The sequence below is a fragment of the Suncus etruscus genome, chromosome 4, assembly GCF_024139225.1.
Source record: "Suncus etruscus isolate mSunEtr1 chromosome 4, mSunEtr1.pri.cur, whole genome shotgun sequence".
NCBI lineage: Eukaryota > Metazoa > Chordata > Mammalia > Eulipotyphla > Soricidae > Suncus > Suncus etruscus.
In genome coordinates, this window is record NC_064851.1 from 45,001,146 (window position 1) to 45,023,740 (window position 22,595).

The 22,595-nt window shown below is 39.4% G+C and overlaps 1 protein-coding gene across 1 annotated transcript in view; it reads left to right on the plus strand.

The window, feature by feature from the left end:
• The first annotated feature begins 710 nt into the window (after positions 1–710).
• Positions 711–22,595, plus strand: part of BTBD8 (BTB domain containing 8) — a 99,942-nt gene continuing 78,057 nt past the window's right edge. Inside the window, exons 1-2 of the mRNA XM_049772306.1 lie at positions 711–973; positions 6,772–6,969. Of these exons, the coding sequence (XP_049628263.1) occupies positions 825–973; positions 6,772–6,969 (347 nt within the window). The 5' untranslated portion in view covers positions 711–824. The remainder of the gene's footprint in view (positions 974–6,771; positions 6,970–22,595) is intronic.

Genomic DNA, 22,595 nt, shown 5'->3' on the forward strand with positions numbered 1-22,595 from the left:
CAACCCAGGCTCTTGAAACTCTCTATGAATGTCCTCAACATTAATGTTAGTTTTGTTTGCAAAGTGTTGGAATACTCTTGGGATAGAAGGGCACGGGTTCTTTTTAAATACCTCTCACACCCTTCCTAGGGAACTTCGGAGGGTTCAGAGATCAGCCAATATTTCAGATTTTCTATTATTTCCATGCCACACCTTAATCACAGGCGTGGTGCTCAAGGTGGGGTCAACCAGGGGAACCCAATCCCATGTTCCTGCAGGCTACAGGCCTTGGTACCTTCTCTCCAACCTTAATACTTGCTGATTTTTAACATCACACCACCACCATTTCTAATCCAAAGCATTTACCATCACACCACCAATATTTCTAACCCAAAGCATTTATCCAAAAACGGCGCCTTTTAATAATAAAAAAAAAATAACAGAGTGTGTGTGTGTGTGTGTGTGTGTGTGTGTGTGTGTGTGTGTGTGTGTGTGTGTGTGTGTGTGTGTGTGTGTGACTGGAACAAACCTAAGTAAAGAAATAAATGAGAGGCCAAGGCAAGGAGAGCTCTAGGCAGCGGCCGCTCCCTGGGGGCACCTGATGCTCCGCAGGCAGAGGCGGGGCTGGGTACCCGCGGCGTTGTCAACAGCGCTCCTGCGCCTGCGCACATCCTCCCGAGTCACGTGGCCGTCTCCGGGCGCGCCGTTAGGGACCGTCTGCAAAGAGACTGACACCGGTCGCCCGGCCCCACGGGGCGGTGTCGGCGGGAACGCCCCCTTCCTGGGCGCGCGGGGAGGCCGAGCCCCGGGCCTGCAGCCGGGGTTGCAGCCGACCCTGGTGGGACATGGCCCGCTGCGGGGAGGGCGGCGCGGACTCCGGGGCACTCCTGGAGCCCCCAGGAGCCGGCACTAAGGGTTTGCACAGGAAGGGGCCCTGTGAGCGGCGCCGGCTGAAGGCTCTGCTGTCGGAGCAGCTGCGCCAGGATCTCCTCAGGTAGGAGGCGGCGGCACCCCGGCCGCTTCTGGTCACCTGGGACCCCGGATCTGGGGCGATCTGGGGCTTCCCGCCGCCGTCTGCTCCCTGCTCCGGGTGCTCTTCGCCCGGCGCCTCCTTCCAGCAGAGCCGGAGCAGGTTCACAAGTAACCCCCACCCCCCAATCCGTAGTTGCATCGTTGAGTGGAGTGTCTGCCAGTGGTGACCCCAATGCTCCAGGTGCACAGGCTTTGTGCTGAGGGGCTTTAGACGGGGTAAATCCAGAATCATTGGCCCTGGCACACATTTTTTTATTTCTAAATACGCTTTCAGAGCAATCATACACACGAAGATTCTGAATTAGGAAAAAGAAGAAAAAAAGGACAAGTGACTGGAGAGCTAGGGTGTCTTCTGAGTTCTCTTTCAAGATGTGCCAGAAGATTTTTCTGGCTCTCCCCCCACCACCACTACCACCACCTAACTCCCCTAGAAAACTTGAAGGTTCCCAGAGATTGTTCAGCAAGGATTGCTGCTTGCTCTGCAGCTTGACTCCAGGCTCTGGGGAATATAGCTGACTTCAATCTCAATTTATACTGAAAAGTGAAGCTTAGAGATAGACTCTAGGTAATTGTTATTGGCACAAAAGGTCTTTTTGTTTATATAAACATATACATATGTATGTATATGTATATATTGGTGGTGGCATAGAGGAGCTAAGGGCTTCTTCACCCTTGAAAGGCAAGTGCTGTACTGCTGTCCTACATCCCAGATCCCCAAACATTCATCCCCAAACTAGTGAAGATTCGTTAGAACCACTTACAGATCCTGTTAAATTAGATTTGCCCTGTCTCAGGCCACGGTTTGAGCTCACCTATTTTGGAATGGGTCATGTTAAGTTTCCAGGTTTAACAAAGTTGCCTGGTGATGTTGGTTGAGTCTCCCACCAAGAGGTGAAATAGGTTAAACATAGTTACTAACATTTGTTCAGCATTCTACATTAAAAAGCTTTGTGTCCCACAAAGCAATTAATTTTATAAATAAAAAAAAAGCCACCACCCAAATCTTTCCTGTTTTGAGTCTATCAGAAATACTACTTTGTTTTAGTAGGGGAGGTGGGTTTCATGAAGAAAGGTGAAAAACTGACTGTTTTGTTCCTAGGAGAGTTGTTAAGGGTGAAATGTTCTCTTTTGTGAACTTTAAAGCGAATTTACATAAACTACAAATTTAAGGAAGATAGCACAAACACACACACACACACACACACACATATATAATGAGGTTAAATGATTTATTCATCCTACCAATAATTAAGGCTAGGGGTCTTGAACTCTTGAGTTCTTATTTAGGGACTTAAGTCCTCATTATTCTGAACAAACAAAAAATAAGCATAACAAACTTTAAAAATATGCTAAATTAATACCCTTAAATATATCAATTATCTTTTACTTATTCTACAAGTGCCTGTAAAGTATGTAGTACTTACCATGTACCTGTATTCACTTATCACTTGGTCCCTGTTTATCACAGAACATTTCTTCAAGAACTCACTTGGTTTTGTTTTGGGGATGGTGGTACTGAGTTACTTTGGAGTCTTTGAACAAACAATGCAAGGGCCTGAGGGCATGGTGATATTTGAGAGGGTTGAATGGGATTCCTTGGGTTACCCCCACTGATAGTGCTACAGAGTGGGAGAAAGCAGCTTCAAAGACAGCGCCAAGTAGTGTTCCTGGGGCCATGTGGTACTTGGGGATTGGGATTATATCCTGGTGGGCCACATGCAGAGCAAGGGGCCTTATCCCCTGTACTGTTTCTTCTGAATTCACTTACTTTAACTGCCATGTTGTCAAGTTACTACGCTTGGCTCAGTCCATTTTACCTTCAGATGCCAAAAAGGGGATTAAAGAAATAATAAATGAATTTGATAGATTATTTTGGGAGGGGATTTTGAGTTTGGCAAGCAATCAAAGTGAAAGCAGATAAGGATGAACATGTCATCTAACACTAAATCATGAAGGATGTCTGCAGCGAATAGTTAGTGAGTGTTCTGCAGACAGTGAAGGGGGCACCCATGATCTAGTCAGGATGAATGAACATATATGGATCTTAATTTGAGGAGCAAGAAATTAGAAATAAGGAAACCAATTAGGAGATTTTATAACAGTCAGGGAACACATGATGACATTGAAAGTTTAAAGGTTAAAGGAATTCACAGAATTTATAGGCCTGATGATTACGTGCATATGAAGAACAGGGAAAGGGAAGTATAAAAATGGTGTCAAATTCTGTGGTGAATGTTTGAAAGCTATTGCCAGGAAGCAACTGGACATTTGAATTTGAGGGGAGAAATCATGGTAGTAAATTCAAGGTAGGCAACATTTCAGCATCCAGTTGTGTGTATGAGAATGATTGTAGGTTGTTTCCTTCCTGTAGTCTTAATTATTAAGACCATGACTCCTGCCAGTTTTATTATCTGAATATATTTTATCTATTTTTTTGGTTTGGGGGCACTTAGGTTATGCATGACTCTGATCTCAGAAATCCCTCCTGGCAGGCTCATATGGGATGTTGGATCCAACCAAACCAGGGCCAGTTTTGAGTTGACGCACGCAAGGCAAATTCCCTACCCACTGTGCTATTGCTCTGGTTCCATTATCTGAATATATTTTAATTCTTTCTTCTCTTTTTTTGTCATCACCCTCTTCTCTCATACCTGCTTTTCGCCACTCATCTGTGCTGGTGCAATAGTTTTCTCATCTTCATTCTCTGATATACAATTTTCAGATGATATTTTAGACATTAAACTCAAACTGTCTTTTTTTGTTTTTGTTTGTTTTTTTGTTTTGTTTTGTTTTGGGTCACACCCGGTGGTGCTCAGGGGTCACTCCTGGCTGTTTGCTCAGAAATAGCTCCTGGCAGGCACGGGGGACCATATGGGACCCCGGGATTCGAACCAACCACCTTTGGTCCTGGATCGGCTGCTTGCAAGCCAAATGCCGCTGTGCTATCTCTCCGGGCCCAAACTGTCTTAAACTGGTGTAATTTACATTTCAACTAACTAGAATATAGTCTACATTTCTTACGTCTTTTATCATCTTTATCTCTGCTATTTTTCACTTTTTACTCAGAAACCCATTTGTATGTTTATACTCACACATACTTTTGTCCTACTTTGCTTTACTTCTCTAACCAACTCATATTAATTTGTTAAAATTCCATTTTATTTCCACCTTCTCTGTAAGATTATTTTCTTGTGTTTACTTTCCACTACAATAAAAATTATGCAAGAACTTATTCTATTGCCTATATCACATTCCTGGCTATGTACAATTTTTTATGCTTGAACTTCCTGCTATACTGTAACTTTTTAAGGAAGATACTGTCTTCATGTCACCAATGATTAATATATGGTAGGTGCTCAAATTTTTTATAACTGGGTTTTGTCATTAGTCCCAAGTGCTTTAGATAGTTTAATATGGTAGTTGGTAGATATATAAGCTGAAATGACCTGGGGCTTGATATTATTAAACCTTTGTTCCAAACTGTCTTCTCTGGACATTAGATGAGGTAACAAATCCTACTTAAGGTTTAAGCTAAAGTCAGACATTCTTTTACTGGTAATGAATAAAGTCACTTGTAATTACAAGTGGATTTATCAATTTAAAATTTTCAGTGTTGGGGGCCGGAGAGATAGCATGGAGGTGGAGCGTTAGCCTTGCATGCAGAAGGACGGTGGTTCGAATCCTGGCATCCCATATAGTCCCCTGAGCTTGCCAGGAGCAATTTCTGAGCACAGAGCCAGGAGTAACCCCTGAGCGCTGCCGGGTGTGACCCAAAAACTAAAAAAAAAAAAAAAAAATTTTCAGTGTTAACAATTTTTTGTTTTTGTTTTTGGGTCACACCCGGCATTGCTCAGGGGTTACTCCTGGCTGTCTGCTCAGAAATAGCTCCTGGCAGGCACAGGGGACCATATGGGACACCGGGATTCAAACCAACCACCTTTGGTCCTGGATCGGCTGCTTGCAAGGCAAACACCGCTGTTCTATCTCTCCGGGCCCAATACAACAGTGTTAACAATTTTTAAACAATAACTTAAAAATATTTAACTCCTGAGTATCTCTGATAAACCAGGTGGATTCCCTAGTGATGGTTGTCAGATATAAGACTTCCTTAGTCACTAGGGAGGTGTGAGGGACAGGGAAAAGATAGGTAGGAGGAATAAATACATTAAGTATTTATATAGATTGAGTTTCTGTAACACACGGGAGCCCAAGGATCTGAAAGCTTTGTGCTCTTAAACATTTCTGTTTGGGGTAAAACACAACAGAACTCGCCAGATATTGAAGTCTTGATGAACACAGGAGAAGCAGTTTTTACCTTTGGGAGAGAATTCATTGGCAAAAGATGCTATCATAGTAATGATACAATGACAGAAGTTTTGTAAGAGAGCTATGTACTGAGTATGATGGAATCAGAGAAAGGAGCCATTAACTTGGTCTTGGGGGAATGTTTGTGTCAGTGGCAACATTCTATGGTTTCACTGTAATGGATATCTTTATCCATTACTTGTACCTCCTGCAAGGTTGCCAATTATATCCTGAAAATGCACAAGTCCTCTGAGAATACATAGCTTGCTGAAAATGTTATATGAAATGAAGTATTATTTGGGGAATAGAAAGAATTTTATTCACCCTGTTTTGATAAATACAAAGGATATAACAATTTCTAATATGACTTTGTTCTTTCATCACTTTCCTTGTAATCAATGGTTTTACCACAACTGTATATTTGTAAAGAGATTGGAATGGATAGGTCCACGAATCTTTAGTTTTTATAATAGAGTGTGGCTCTGTTTGTGAAGAAAACAATGTAAAAGGGCTTAAAAGTCACATTCTTGACAACCAAGTCTAGTTTTCAGACTTGACATTTACCAAGTCAGCACAAAGCATACCAGTTTCCAATCTCAATTGTGCATTGTTTATGTCCAGTTTGGTGTTGTTGATGATTTACTTTTTGTTTTAATTCTAAGTCAGTACTTTAAAATTGACATTTTAGTATTCAGTGGTCATTACTTTGTGCTCCTATCCCCATTAAATAAAAAGTAGATACATTGATTTATTTTTTAAAGTTTTTTTAAAATTGCCATTCATCATTCCAATAATGTTAATGTTCATGATTTTGATGAACAAAGGTACTGCACTGCACTTTACCACCAAGTGCCTCAAACCCCCCCCCCCTTTGGATATACTCTGTATATCCAAAGTAGCCAATTTTTTTTTCCAGGAGGTGTGACATGTCCACTGGTGAAAGCCAACTGCCAGTGTAGTGTAAGAGCCTCAGGATGCCACACTGCTTAAAACCTGTAGTTCCAAGCTAGGGATACCAGAGTTACCCCTGGCAGTACTTGGGGCCCTTCAGATCCACACCTAGGAGTGCTCCTGGGACCTTGTGGTGGCTATAATTGAACCCAGGTCTGGCTCCTGTTCCTTCACCAACTATATCTTCCAGCTCCATTAGATACTTTTAAAAGGAAATAAGTATTAGTAGTAAATAAATTTTATTTTTGGAATTAAAACAAACTAAAAAACATACTTTGTACTTTTTTAATGAAATCACTACTTTCATTATGACATTTAGAAAATTGAATTCTAAGTATAAAATGGTGTTCTTTGAAATAAACTCATTTTTTTTGCATGATTTTATTTTGGTTTATTATCTGGTTTTAAGTTTGGGTTATTTTGAAAATATGTTTTATAAAAATGGGTATGTTATGTTTCTAAGCATCCCTAAATTATGATTTCTTTTCTATTTATCTCTTACAGGCTTCTAAGAGAAGAAATTCATACAGATACTACGTTCTCTATAGGTTGTACTTTGTTCAAAGCACACAAAGCAGTCCTTTTAGCAAGGATTCCTGACTTCTATTTTTATACAGTTGAACAGATATCAAATAATCAAGCAAATCATGATCCTGTTGTTATAGAGAATTTTGAAGTTTCAGAATTTAGAACATTTTTACAGTAAGTGTTTTGTACTCATATGTGTTTCTCTTCATCTTAAATGTATTTAATTTTAAAACATTTTAATTTATAACTTCTAAGATTTTGTTTATTTCAAATTCCAAACTATTATATAACTAGAATTAATAGAGGCTAATTTAATTGGTCTAGAGCAGTGGTCCTCAAACTATGGCTTGCGGGCCACATATTGTATTTGTATCTGTTTTGTTTCTTCATTGTAAAATAAGATATATGCAGTGTGCATAAGAATTCGTTCGTAAGTTTTGTTTTTACTATAGTCAGACCCTCCAAAGGTCTGAGGAACAGTGAACTGGCCCCCTGTTTAAAAAGTTTGAGGAGCCCTGGTCTAGAGCTTGATCTGAAAGAAGAGAAATGAGTAGTGTGATTGGGTGAATTGTTCTATGCCATGATTTCTCAAAAATGACATTATTATTTTGGGTTATCTAATTAAAAAAATTAGGGATGGGGTCTTATTAGGCTACACCTGGCAGTATTGGGGCCTACTTCCAGCTTAGTGCTTAATAGTTGCTCCCTGTGATACTCTGGGAAATATGTGGTACAAGAGACTGAAGGTTATTTAGCTATATCCACACCCCACACACACACACTTACACATGTCTCAGTATCCAAACAGTTGTAGTCATCAGAACACTCTGCCAAATATCCTCTGGGATGTACAGTTATCCTTTATTGAGAACAGTTACTCTATACTGACCTCTATATCATAGCAATGAAGAGCTTTAAATATTTGAACTATTTATTTTTTTGGTTTATTGGGTCACACCAATTTGACGCTCAGGGGTTACTCCTGGCTATGCGCTCAGAAATCACTCCTGGCTTGGGGGGACCATGTAGGATGCCGGGGATCGAACCGCGGTCCGTCCTATGCTAGCGCTTGCAAGGCAAACACCTTACCTCTAGCACCACCTCTCCGGCTCCAACTATTTATGTTTATAAGATATAAGATCTTATATTCATTATGATCTTCTATTCCTTTTTTTTTTTTTTTTTTTGGTTTTTGGGCCACACCCGGCGATGCTCAGGGGTTACTCCTGGCTGTCTGCTCAGAAATAGCTCCTGGCAGGCACGGGGGACCATATGGGACACTGGGATTTGAACCAACCACCTTTGGTCCTGGATCGGCTGCTTGCAAGGCAAACGCCGCTGTGCTATCTCTCCGGCCCCAATCTTCTATTCTTGTGGCTTATATGTGGTCAAATATTGAAACTAGAACATTTGTTGAAATGATAATTGAGGTGTTTATTTCATAGACTTACAAAGTTGTCATCAGATAAATAAGAGAAATTAAGTTAACCATTTAAATTGAATTGAGTTCCATTTCTTTTATTACTATTTGGGCTTTGTGAATAATTATTTGATACTTTTTGATAAATGCATGCAGGAAGTACTTTTTAGTACATTTCTTCAAAATTATATATACATTTTTTTAAATAAATTGGGGCCAAATGATAACTTACTGATAGAGTGACATGCTAAAGCATCAGGCCTTGAGTTTGAGCTTTTTATTTTTTCTTTACCCCTTGAGTTTAAGCTTTGCTAGCCCCTACTGGGTCTGTTTTTATGGCTCTGCTATTTGGAATCCCTTGCACTATAGTGAAAGTATGTGACCTCTGGAGAAGACCACAACCAGATCTGTGAGTGCTAAAAGCAAGCTTGTGATCTAGGAACTGATGGAGCGATTGGTATATTGTTCTCTATCCTTTTTATCCAGGTCCCTTCTCATCTATCTCCTTTCCTCTCTCCTTTCTACACCCACTTGGTAAACTTAATTCTGTGATCAAAGTCTAAGAGTTAAGTTTTTATTAGCCACTGCCTATTTCTCTTTATTTCTTTATATCCCACTATGAATAATATCATTGGGAATTTTTTTTTTCTGATTTATTTTCTAAAAGTGACATTCTGTGTCAGGAGGTCCAGCCCAGGTAGGGAGCTCACCACAAAGAACGGTGAGTGCAGTTAGAATAGAGAAGGGTCTGCTAGGGTCTGCTTAAACTGCTCTGGACAAAAATTCACTGCTGAAATGGGAAAAAGTGACACGCAAGGCACCCTTCCATTGACAGTAGTGCAGACCACAGTGTCAAAAGTCGGGGGGAGGGGGCTGGGCAGTGGCGCTAGAGGTAAGGTGCCTGCCTTGCCTGCGCTAGCCTTGGATGGACCGCGGTTCGATCCCCCGGTGTCCCATATGGTCCCCCAAGCCAGGAGCGACTTCTGAGTGCATAGCCAGGAGTAACCCCTGAGCATCACCGGGTGTGGCCCAAAAACCTATTAAAAAAAAAGTCGGGGGAGACAGAGAGAGGGAGAGGGAGAGATAAAGAAGCAAACAGGCAAGGGGACGTAGGGAATAGAATAAAAACAGGACATCGGTGGCAGGATGAAGGATGGTAAAGGATGTACATTGTATGTTTGAAAGCCAACAATGAACAATTTTGTACATTTTCTAGTTCCATCCAAATTGTAACAAAAGGCAAGGTTTTATCTTTCCTTATGACTGAACAGATATGTTGTGTTATGTGTTTGCATGTATATATGTGTGTGTGTGTGTTTATATACACACATCCTAAGTGTGTGTGTTGTGCCAGATATCAAAACCAAGGTCTCGGGGTCAGAGAGATAGCATGGAGGTAAGGCATTTGCGTTTCGTGCAGAAGGTCATTGGTTCGAATGCCGGCATCCCATATGGTCCCCCGAGCCTGTCAGGAGTAACCCCTGAGCGCTGCCGGGTGTGAAGTAAATATTTAAAAAAAAAAAACCAGGGTCTCACACACACAAGGGAAGAACTTTACTGCTGAACTGCATGTGTGAAGTAGCTTTGCATGTGCAAACATAAATGTTCATTGTTATTAACTATGTTAATTAAAAGGAAAACTGGAAATTGACAAATTTGTAGTATTACTCAATGGTATAATTGCCAGTATTAGCTTCAAAATTTTATTATATATTTACTTTTATGAAGAAATTCAAGAATTACTAAACAATCTAAATCCTTAACACGGGACTTTCCTATAATAAGGCCCCCAAAATATTCAAAGTTGTGAAATGTTATCTTCTGTGGTTCTCATTTGCATTTATTGATGACTAATGGTGTTGACATACTTAAAGTGCATTTTTTGTGTTTTGGGGCCACACCTGTTGGTGTTGAAGGCTTGGTCTTGGTTCTATACTTAGTAATCACTTTTGGTGGGGGTTCCAGGGACTATATGAGGTGCTAGGGATTGAATATGGGTCAGCTGTGTGCAAGTCTAGTTCCCTATTCATCTTACTATCTTACTAGCCCCCATGTGCCTATTTAATCAATATATCTTTTTTTAAAAGATAGTGTTATTATTTTCTGTTTTCATATTTCAATTATTTAGCTTGATATTATAATAAGATCTCATTATATATTTTTAATACTGGATTCTTATGAGACATAGCAAATAAACACTCTGAGGTTTTCGGTTTTTCAATTAAAATAACATTGATGTACTATATAGATTTGATATTATAACCTTCTAGTTCAATAACTTTATGCTATGTTGTGTTCACTTTCATTGTTTTTCACCACATCATCTTTTTCTAGTCATATGTTCCAACTTAGGAACAGTGACTAATGCTGCAGTGAACAGTGAATATAGGTTTGCTTGTTAACTTTCTAATTTAGTCTTGATATTTCTTACATAAATATTGAGAAGGGGAATAGTTAGATGTAATTATGCATTTTTATTTTGGGGGCCTACCAAATGATACTCAATAGCCTTAAACGTCTTTTTCTGGGGCCTCCCAAATGCTACTCAATAGCATTAAACCTCTTTCCTATCAATCTTGGTCCACTGGGTGGTGGATCAATGCAAGGGCCATAGGATGTCATACTATTTGCGCTGCTGGGCATTACCCTGCCACTAGGTAGTTGCTAAGGTCTCTAGGGCTGTACCTGATGATTCTTGAGGGACCCATGTACTAGGGGATAAAACCAGGGCATGTACCTTAATTAAACTCCTATCTCTTCAGTCCTTTCTGTTCTTTTATTTAAAAGGAAGCTACATATAGTTTTCACAGTAGTTTCATCAGTTTACAGCCCCACCAACAGTAAGGCAGGATTGCCTTTTTTCCACATTCTCAACAACACTTGTCTTTGTGGTAGTAGTCTTTCTCAGGGTATGAGGCAAAGTAGGCGCTTTGGAATGCAGCAAAGGTATTATTAAGAGGGAAGTTTATCACAATACAGGAAGCAGATCATTAAAGAAGGAAAATCTCCTAACCTTACACTTAAGGAAAATAGAAAAGGAAAAACAAAAATAAAGTAAGTAACCTGAGAAAAAGGAATACTAAAAATTAGAGAAAAGAGAGAGAAAATCCAAAAAGACAATATCAAAACTTAGTGAAACTAAGAGCTGGTTCTTTGAAGGTTTTCATAAAAATTGCTAAGTACCTCACTAGGGACAGAGGGAGGGAAGAAAAGAGGAGAGGGGGGGAGGGAGAGAGAGAGAGAGAGGGGACAGAGAGGGGAGAGAGAGAGAGAGAGAGAGAGAGAGGGGACAGAGAGGGGAGAGAGAGAGAGAGAGAGAGAGAGAGAGAGAGAGAGAGAGAGAGAGAGAGAGAGAGAGAGAGAGAGAGAGAGAAAGAAACTGATTAAAAGAATAAAAAATAAGGGCATGGATGATAGTACAGCACGTGAGGTGATTACCTGGCATGTGGCTTCCAGGGTTTGATCTCCGGCACATCTTCTGGTCTTCTGAGCCCCACTAGGAATGATTCTTGAGCAATGTTGGGTGTGGTCTCAAAACCAAAAAATAAAAAATGAAAGTTACAACTGACAATAAAGTGATGCAGGGGATTGTAAGAAACTACTAAGAGCAAGCAATAGGACAATTTGAAAGAAAGAGACAGATTTTAGAATTTTACATCCTCTTAAGACTGAACCATGAATAAATAGAAAGCTTAAACAGACCAATCAGAAATATTGAAATTGAAAGAGTAATCAACATTTTTCTAGCCCCTTCCTTTCTTCTTTCCTCCCCTATGGAAAGAACAGTGTAAACTATGAAGAGCGTTCTCTTGAGAATGAAAACATAGTGACACCCAGATCTTTGATTTGTAGGTTCTAGAACTAGTAGAAGTACATTTCTGTTGTTGAAATCACCAGTCTAACTTTGTATGGCTGCCCTAGCTAATACACACATAATTGTTGGATTTATTTTTCTATCTCCCTCCTCCCTCACCCCCAGCCTGTATTTACGACAGGCATTCTATTTCTTCACTCACTATCATTGTCATGATAGTTGTTAGTGTACTTATTTCTCTAACTGCACTCCCCACTCTTTGTGGTAAGCTAAACAGAAACATTAAATGGCATTTAAAAATATTATCATTATCATTAAGTTCTTGCTATCAATTAAATGTATACTTTCTCCCCTAGTGATTGGTATTGTGAGAGTAGCCTCGATAGTCAAGCTAGAATCACCACTTTGAACCCTGTAGTATTGGTCTAGCAACTCACCATTAATTTCCTTATCTGAGGGGGCCGGAGCGGTGGCGCTAGAGGTAAGGTGTCTGCCTTGTCAGCGCTAGCTTAGGATGGGCCACGGTTCGATCCCCCGGCGTCCCATGTGGTCCCCCAAGCTGGAGGGACTTCAGAGCACATAGCCAAGAGTAACTCCTGGCATCACCAGGTGTGGCCCAAAACAAACAAACAAAAATTCCTTATCTGAAAAATAGAAATAATAACATTTTGCCTCATAGTGTTGCTTATGGGCTATTTAAAAAAGCACTTAACAAAGTGACCTGGCATATAGTAAACCTCAGATAAATTTTTAATAAAATTATATTTATTATATGTTATATAATAACATTATATAATAAAATTATACTTGAGGGATAGTTTAGTAAAAAGATGCTTGGGGAGCTAAGCGATAGCACAGCGGTAGGGTGTTTGCTTTGCACACAGCTGATCCAGGTTTGACCTTGATTCGATCCCCAGCATCCCTTATGGTTCTCCAAGTCAGGAGTGATTTCTGAGCACATAGCCAGGAGTAACCCCTGAGCGTCACTGGGTGTGGCCCCCCTAAAAAAGAACAAAAAAAAAAAGATGCTTGGGATAGATACAGTTATGACTAAATCCGTTATATCTATTTTATTGAGATAGTATTGCATTAAGCAGGTTTGTGGCACATATTTTAATAAACTTATGTAAATTCTATATTAAATTAACTCCTAAAGTCCAGTTTTGGTTACCATATAATTGAGAATTAGTCAAATTTTCATACTTCAGAATAAAGACAACATTGCATCAATGTTATCCTTTATCATCATTAAGAATGATAGAAGAATACTTCAAGGGTGGAGAAACCCTGTATCTCTTAGGCAAAGGAAATTCCTTTCGAATGACCCCAATATTTACTGTGCATCAGCAGGAGGGGAAAAAAAAAGCACAAAAAAATTTTTATTATTATTTACTTATCTATTTTTTGTTGATTTTATTGTTGTGGTTTGGCTATTGAAGTGGATGTCTCCATTTATATTTATTTATTTATTTTCTTCTTCTTTTTTTTTTTTTTTTGGTTTTGGTTTTTGGTTTTTGGGCCACACCCGGCGATGCTCAGGGGTTACTCCTGGCTGTCTGCTCAGAAATAGCTCCTGGCAGGCACGGGGGACCATATGGGACACCGGGATTAGAACCAACCACCTTTGGTCCTGGATCGCCGGCTTGCAAGGCAAACGCCGCTGAGCAATCTCTCCGGGCCCTTATTTTCTTCTTTTCTTTTCTTATGTGCTCTGCCACATTTTTTATCTCAATACCATGTCTTTTATATGGTGCTTACCCTTTTTATTTTGTTTGTTTGGTTTGGTTTGGTTTTTTTGGAATGCTCACTGGATATTTTTTTTGACCGTTCTTTATGTACTGTTTTGGTGTTTCACCTTCTTTTTCCCCTTCGTCTCTCAAACCAAGGATGAAAGCCTCCAGAAGGACTCTGCCCATTTCCGGAGTATCTGATTCTTTTTTTCTTTTTTTTTTTTTCCTCCAGGTTATTACTTTTCTCTTCTTCAAACAAAACCGCATAACTTGAACTATCTAGTCCCGCCTCCCAATTGTGTGGGGGAATAAGGGAGGTACCAAGACCAAATAGGTGTAAGGCCACTAAGTAGTAAGCTAGGCACAGAGGGGACCACTTGTTCTAGCAGCCCCGGGGGTAAGGGAAGAGGATATGGGAAGAAGGACGCGAACGGAGGTGGAGGGAGGACAATTTGGTGATGGGAATTCCCCTGATTTTATGTGAATATGTGCCTAAAATATTATTGTCAACGATATGTAAACCACTATGATTAAAATAAAAATTATATTTAAAAAAAGAATGATAGAAGAAAAGAATGAATTAGAGACACAGTGTAGGAATCACTGGGTTTAACAGCGAGGTATATTTACCTTTTTGTTGTATATTATTTTGTTTTATGTTTTGCCTGGGTTTTCTTAAGTTTAGAACAAGGGAGTTCAAGTTTTTGACTTTGTGCTTCATAGCACTTCAGTCTTTTATTGTAAGCACTAATCATGTTGTATTTTGTAATAGGTTAGTCGTGTATGTCTATTATATAAGCCCTTTGAGATTAGACCATTTCATCAACGTGAACATTGGTATCTAATAAAAAGTCTTGAAATGGTGTTTGTGGTTATACCCCTCCTGTTTTTGGTGCAAGTGGAATTAAAATATCTCTATTAAAAGATAAGGGGCCCGAGCGGTGGTTCAAGTAGTAAGGTGTTTGCCTTGTGCATGCTAGCCTAGGATGGACCACGGTTCTAATCCCCATATGGTCCCCCAAACCAGGAACAATTTCTTTTTTTTTTTTTTTTTATTTAAACACCTTGATTACATACATGATTGTGTTTGGGTTTCAGTCATAAAAGGAACACCACCCATCACCAGTGCAACATTCCCATCACCCAAGTCCCAAATCTCCCTCCTCCCCACCCAACCCCCGCCTGTACCCTAAACAGGCTCTACATTTCCCTCATACATTCTCAATATTAGGACAGTTCAAAATGTAGTTATTTCTCTAACTAAACTCATCACTCTTTGTGGTGAGCTTCCTGAGGTGAGCTGGAACTTCCAGCTCTTTTCTCTTTTGTGTCTGAAATTTATTATTGCAAGAATGTCTTTCATTTTTCTTAAAACCCATAGATGAGTGAGACCATTCTGCGTTTTTCTCTCTCTCTCTGACTTATTTCACTCAGCATAATAGATTCTGTGTACATCCATGTATAGGAAAATTTCATGACTTCATCCCTCCTGACAGCTGCATAATATTCCATTGTGTATATGTACCACAGTTTCTGGGACAGGGTATCAGAAGCTGAGCATAGACTTGGTGCTGTGGAAGATGAGATACATAACAATTCCATACAACAGGAGAGATTGGAAAAAAAAACTTAAAACAAATGAACAGACAATGGAAAAATTAGTCAAAGAATGGGAACAGATGAAAATAGAGGTCTATGATAAGATCAACAGAAACAACTTAAGAATCATTGGAGTCCCAGAGACCCAGGAAGAAAATTTCCAGGAAGAATCAACGGTCAAGAACATCATTAAAGAGAAACTCCCAGAGCTAAAGAATATATGTGATCAAATCCTGCATGCTCGAAGAGTACCAACCAAAAGAGACCCAAGAAAAACCACCCCAAGACACATCCTAGTCACAATGACAAATCCCACAGATAGAGACAGAATTCTGAAAACAGCAAGATCAAAAGGGGAAATTACATTCAAGCAAGCATCCTTGAGATTTACAGCAGACCTGTCACCAGAAACACTAAATGCCAGAAAGCAGTGGTGGGATATTTTGACAAGACTGAATGAAATGAATGCTTCACCTAGAATACTGTACCCAGCAAAACTCACTTTCCGGTTTGACGGAAGAATACATGGTTTCACAGACAAAAAACAGCTCAGAAACTTTACAGACTCAAAACCAGTCTTAAGAGAAAAACTGAAAGACCTAATCTAAGACAAGACTGACCAAAAGACACAACAAATTTCGATATAAAGATGGCATTAAATCCCAGGACAATTCTTTCTCTCAATGTCAATGGACTAAATGCACCAGTTAAGAGACACAGAGTGGCTAAATGGATCAAAAAACTCAATCCAACCTTCTGCTGCCTACAAGAAACGCACCTGAATAGTCAGAACAAACATAGACTCAAAATAAAAGGCTGGAGAAAAGTTATCCAAGCAAACAACACCCATAAAAAAGCTGGAGTGGCCATACTAATATCAGATAATGCAAACTTTATACTCAGGAAGGTTGTAAGGGACAAAGATGGACATTTTATATTAATCAAGGGGTATGTAGAGCAGGAAGAAATAACTCTCCTAAACATATATGCACCAAATGAGGGGCCAGCAAAATATTTAAAACAACTGTTGACAAATCTGAAAAACAATATCAATAACAACACAATAATTGTGGGGGACCTCAACACTGCTTTGTCAACACTGGATAGGTCAACCAGACTGAAACCCAACAAGAATATACTAGACCTGAGGAGAGAAATGGAAGAAAGAGGCCTAGTGGATATATATAGGACACTCCATCCCCAGAAACCTGGATACACATTCTTCTCCAATGTACATGGGACATTCTCCAGGATAGACTACATGCTGGCACCTAAAACATACCTCCATAATATCAAGAGGATAGAAATTTTGCAGACTACCTTCGCTGACCACAAAGCTCTGAAATTATTTGTGAATTCCAAAGGGACTCAGAAGAAAAACTTTAACACCTGGAAGTTAAACAGCCTCATACTCAATAACCAGTGGGTCCGAGATGAAATCAAGAAGGAAATCAAAAGGTTCCTGGAAACAAATGACAATAAAGACACAAACTATCAGGAACAATTTCTGAGCGCATAGCCAGGAGTGTCACTGGGTGTGGCCAAAAAAAAAAGATGCACTTAAATGTGGATTATGGTGTAAAACTACTGTACTTTTAAAATTTTTAACAAAATCTGATCAAATAGATTAAAAAATTGTCTATACGAAACTCAGTTCTTATAAAGTATTTCAAGGCACATATTTTTATTTTTATTTTAACCAGTAAAGATTTTTAAATATTACTTTTTTGTTGATTTTTGTAATATAAGTGCACTTCCTTGGTTTACACTTGTATTAGAGTAAGAAATATAGTCTTTAAAATATTTGAGTAGGAAGTAGTCTCTGAAAATTTTATTTTATGTAGAGTCTTAAATTGTGGCTCAGATTATTGGCAGTAGAAAGTTGTGCTTATATTATGACTCATAATTAAAATTTAACTCAAGACCATAAAAATCTTTAGTGGGCAAACAGTGCAGCAGATAAGGTGCTTGCATTTCACATGTTTCACACAGGTTCTATCCCTAGGATATATTCCATATGGTCCCCTGCACCCTAGAGTAATCCCTGATCACTACCAGTTGCAGTTTCCAAAACAACAACAAAAAGTCTAGGCTTTTCCTGGTACCTGGGAGAGGCTGTATATATAAATATATGTATATATATTTATTTATGAAGGGAGCTTTAAATTTTCAACTATTTAAAAATGAATATTCTAGGATAAAGTCAATAAGCAAAATACAGAATAGCACAGAATAAAGGTGTCTATTACCTGCAACTCTGCAGCTTTCTCGGATGGTGGATTTTTTTTTCACATCCCTGCTAGTGATGCTTAAAGAGTGGAATAATATTACATTAATGTTATTTAAATATATTACTTACATTTTATTTCTTATTTTCTTATCCTTGGTGTGCTATTTGATTTCTCACTAACAGAGATTGCCTTCCCATTTACCTAGGATCATGCTGTTCATATGTAGATAAATCTCCATTTTATGCTCATACCTTCTCTAGCTGATACTTATCAATTATTTATTAAACTTATCAAGTACCAAACAATTGGAAGACTTCTCTCATGCACCTAAAAATTATTCATATTATCCCATTCTAAGAATCTTCAGCTCTTTATCTTGCTGTACCCATTTCCTCATATAAGGACCACTGTAAAGCTGGTGTACTTGAAGTTTGATCAGATTGGTGTCCCTGAAGAGAATCATAGACAGGTGGTGAGTCAGAGCCATTGGCAAAAAATGGTGATTTTGGGGGATGGATGCAGCAGGCATGGCTTCACCAGGATGTGTATTTGGCCCACCCCCAACTCCCAAGATTTCCAGCACTCTGCTGTGTGGCATGTATACCTATGATTTGTCTAAATTGGTTTAAATCACTTTTGAGAAAAGAGTCTGTGGAGTTGGTAGGATGCAACATGGTGACTGTGTATATCTTAGTCTATACTTTTTCTTGAAAAAAAAATTCTTTGTGTTGTTTCTGGACCATTCTTGGTGCATTTAGGTTATTTCTAGTTTTGCTCAGAAGTCACTCCTGGTAGACTCAGGTAACCATATGGGGTACTGGAGATAAACTTGGGTTGGCTGCTGTAAGATAACACCCAAACGAAGGTGTTTCCATTCTTCCTCCTTCCTTAAACTTAAAAGTCCACTAGATAGGTACTTTTGTCTCAATCTAGACCTTCCCTCTTCTAGTGCATAGGTATTGGTATAATAAAGAAAAGTCAGTTCTGGCTTGGCATTCGGAGATATACCAACCAGGCGCAGACTGGTTTCATGGCTCTCTCCTGACTGGCTTAGCTTATTATTTCTTCCCCACTACCCTGCTTCTTTAGACCCATATGCCTAAGGGGTTAGAAACATAGCATATGGGATGATCTCACAACTATAGGTTTTATTATACAGATCGCATGCAAGGTAAACATCCTACCTACTGTGATATTGCTTCCAGGGCCTTTGAAAATATATTTAAACATTGTGGTTTACTAGATGTTCATAATACCATCATCGTTTTTTGAACATTTAGTGTTACAACATCAATCCCACCAGTGTATCTTTCCCTCCACCATTGCCCCCAGTTTCTTACCCATCCACTAAAGCCTGTCCTCATAGCAAGCACAACATAATTTATTTTATGTTGCTTGTTATAACAAAATGGCTAACAAATTATTGATAAATAATTTGTGAAAATTGTTATATCTCACAATGGGGTCATTAAGCATTGAGGGTTTACTAAGCTGTTTGCTGTTAGTTGAGCATTCTCTGGGGTGTGGGAGGGTTGCTTATTTTGACTAGTTGGCATCTATGCTACTTTTCCCATCTACTATCATGTGCTCCTACTGAGCTGTCAGTATTGGAGGTGTTGCATGGTGTGTAAATGACTGCATACTACAAAACTCTAGACTTTGTATAATTGAATATATGAGTTTTGTATAAACTCATTATACAGTGAGTTTTAGTAGCTTGTCTTATAATCTCTTCCAAGATTAGTCATTAAGCTGAAAAGCTGAGCCACTGTTTACATGGTGGTGGCTATAAGATGTGGGTAAAGCTGCTAGGGCTTCCAACAGTGGGAGATAGTTGGTGGGTATAGGGTTCTGCCTGATTCTACTCCAGGAGTTTTAGTCTGAAGACTGGGGTACCTGGTTGGCTTGGTGTCTCTATGGAGGTTAGTTGGGAAACAGTGATATTGGGCCATTTACATGGCTGGCTGTGGGGTGTGGGTGTGCTGCCTACTCTGGAGAGTTCCCTGGAATTTTCAGCCCAAAGACTGGTATACCCCTGAGTTTTAGCAGCTTGGCTTGCATCTCTTCTGAGATTAGTCATGAAACTGTAGAGGTGGGCCATTGTTCACATGGTGGCAGCTGTGGGATGTCCTTTATAAGTTTTGCATTTTTGTATTCAATATCTTTCTAAGTACTACTGATCTTGTAAATTAAATCTTTAAATCTCATTATATATTATACTTGCTGGTATCTAGAAATGCAATTAATTTTTCTTACATTGATTTTATATTTGCAACATTGCAGAGCTTATTTAACAGATGAATAATTTTGGGTAGATTTTCAAGGAATTTCTGTATATACGTTTGTCATTTGTATATAGAGACTACTACTTTTTCCAGTTCAGATGCCTTTTTGTTATTGTTGTTGTCTACTTGTATATTGCTTCCAGTTTTGTGTTGGTGTGTAGGCAACCTTCTGATCCTTAGAGGAAAGCTTTCAGCATTTTAAAATATGAGGTTTGCTATGGGGTGCTAGAAAAATTTTTTTCCTTTCTTGTTTGTCGAATGTTTATCATAGCAATGTGTAGGACTTTGTCAAATTCTTTTTATGATATTTTTTGTTATGTTGATATTGAGTCTTAGTAAAGTAACATAGTTTGAGTTACTTATAAAGAATAGTGATTATGTCTTACAATTTTGGAGGCTCGAAGTCCAGGATTAGTGTACCAGCCAGTAAAGTTTCTGATGATGACACTATTTAGAGTTTTATACTGCTGATTTTTTTTTGTTTGTTTTGTTTTTAGGGCCACACCCAGCAGTGCTCAGGGGTTACTCCTGGCTGTCTGCTCAGAAATAGTTCCTGGCAGGCACAGGGGACCATATGGGACGCCGGGATTCTAACCAACCACCTTAGGTCCTGGGTCGGCTGCTTGCAAGGCAAACTTTGTTGTGCTATCTCTCCGGTCCCTATACTACTGATTCTTTTTTTTTTTTTAATATATTTTTTATTTAAGTAACCTGATCATATTTGGGTTACAGTCATAACCAGAACACCCCTTCACCAGTGTAACATTATCTCCTCCCCCCTTCCCATCCCCTGCCTGTATTCGAGACAGGCATTCTACTACAGTTATTTGTTTTTAAGTTCAGTAAGTTGTATTTTTTTTTTCTTAAAGGGTAAGAGTAAAAAAATATAGTAAAGGTGTGATAGTGGCAATCTTCGTTGTTATAGGTCCAGAAAAATGGAAAAATGGAGAAAAACTCCTTGACCTGATTACAAAAAGGCCTCACCCTAGAAGTTTATTGGCATAAGACAGACTCTGGGTTCCAGGCATACCAGTCCATCCAACTCCAGTCATTCTCAAGGTCCTGGTGAAACTTTCTCACACTTTAGCTATTGTTGGTATCAGATTCTTATATTTAAAGACTCTGGATTCTGTGCATTTCTTTCATCGATGTCAGGCTGATGTGGAGCATCCTCTAGTTCAATGGTCCTCAAACTACGGCCCGCGGGCCACATATTGTATTTATTCCCATTTTATTTCTTCACTTCTAAATAAGATATATGCAGTGTGCACAGAAATTTGTTCATAATCTTTGTTTTTTTACTATCATCTGGCCTTCCAACAGTCTGAAGGATAGTGAACTGGCCCCCTGTTTAAAAAGTTTGTAGTTTCAGCATACCATTAAATGTGGAGTGATCTGCCCTGCATGCAGACTGTTGCTGAGTCGTCTGGGTGTTGGGAGCACTCTTTGGAGTAAGTCAATGCCAAAGCAGTGGTAGGTCTTCCCTGGTAGAAGCTTGGATCCTGGTAATGTTAAAGACAATTGTGGTTGTTTCCATAGATGGTATCCATTGTTCAGGTGTGTGTGGGCGATGCCCATTCTTCTGAGGCCTGAGCCAAATCATTATGCCAATGTTCAGGGTAAAAGGCCTAATTACATTACCAAATTTGTGTTCCCATCTCTATTAGATAAGAACTTGTTTTCATATGTATTATTTTCCCATTTTAATGTGCCTATGCAAAAGGGAAGCAATGCTACATGATATTGTTGGTGCATCTGGGGGCCGACGAATAAAGTCCAACACTCCCCATTACTTGGTACAAACATGAAATCTATACAGAGATACTCTTCTACCAGTATTGCTTATAAAACAGATATCAAAGGGGGAAAATCAAACAATCAAATAACAAATCCAGTGGGCAAAATTGTCACTATATGAGGATATTTGAAAAGAGTAATATGTTAAGGAAATACATCTGAGATATACAAAGGAGATATACGTGACCCTTTTATGTTTCAGAAATAGTCAAGAGGGAGGGGGGTGTTTCCAAGACACTACTTTGGTCTGTGATTGGACAAGCAAAGAGAGCATGGAGCCATGTCCTCCCCTTGTTGCCTGCTAAAGCTTCCGACTCCCCAAGAGGCTTTTGCTTCCTAATTGCTGGAAGTTGGAAGTTTACCAGTCCCCTCCCAGCCCCTTGCAGGAACAAGGAAGCCTGGAGTCTCTTTTAAATTGTACTTCACTGGAACCCACTTGCTGGGACCCTGAGCAGGTGTCCAGGAATAACCCTGGGGACCAGGAGGAAGGAGAGAGAAGGCTGTGGGGGGCAGCCGAGGCTGCATCTTCCCCTTATCTTGGCCAAAAAGCCTACAGCATGGAACCTTGCTGTGATGAGTTGCCTGCTAAAGCTTCAGACTCCACCCAAAAATTACTCTGAAAGATATGTAATCCACCTTGGCCAAAACAAAAATCATTAGTACAGAAAATGGTTAAATGTGGGGTAACAAGAGATGGGAATGAGGGAGTAAAGGAATAAAACAAGCGCCTGGACAGCGTTCAGATAATGACAAGCAGATGAAACACAATGATATCCATATATTTCTTATAATGTTCTGTGGTTTCACAATGGACAGGTTAAATAAGGAAACTTCCCTGATTAGTCCTAATGCCAGAACCTATTGTGACCCATGTCCTGCACCCCTTCCTATGCCTGGTTAAAGCAGCCTTTGGCTTGGCGGAGG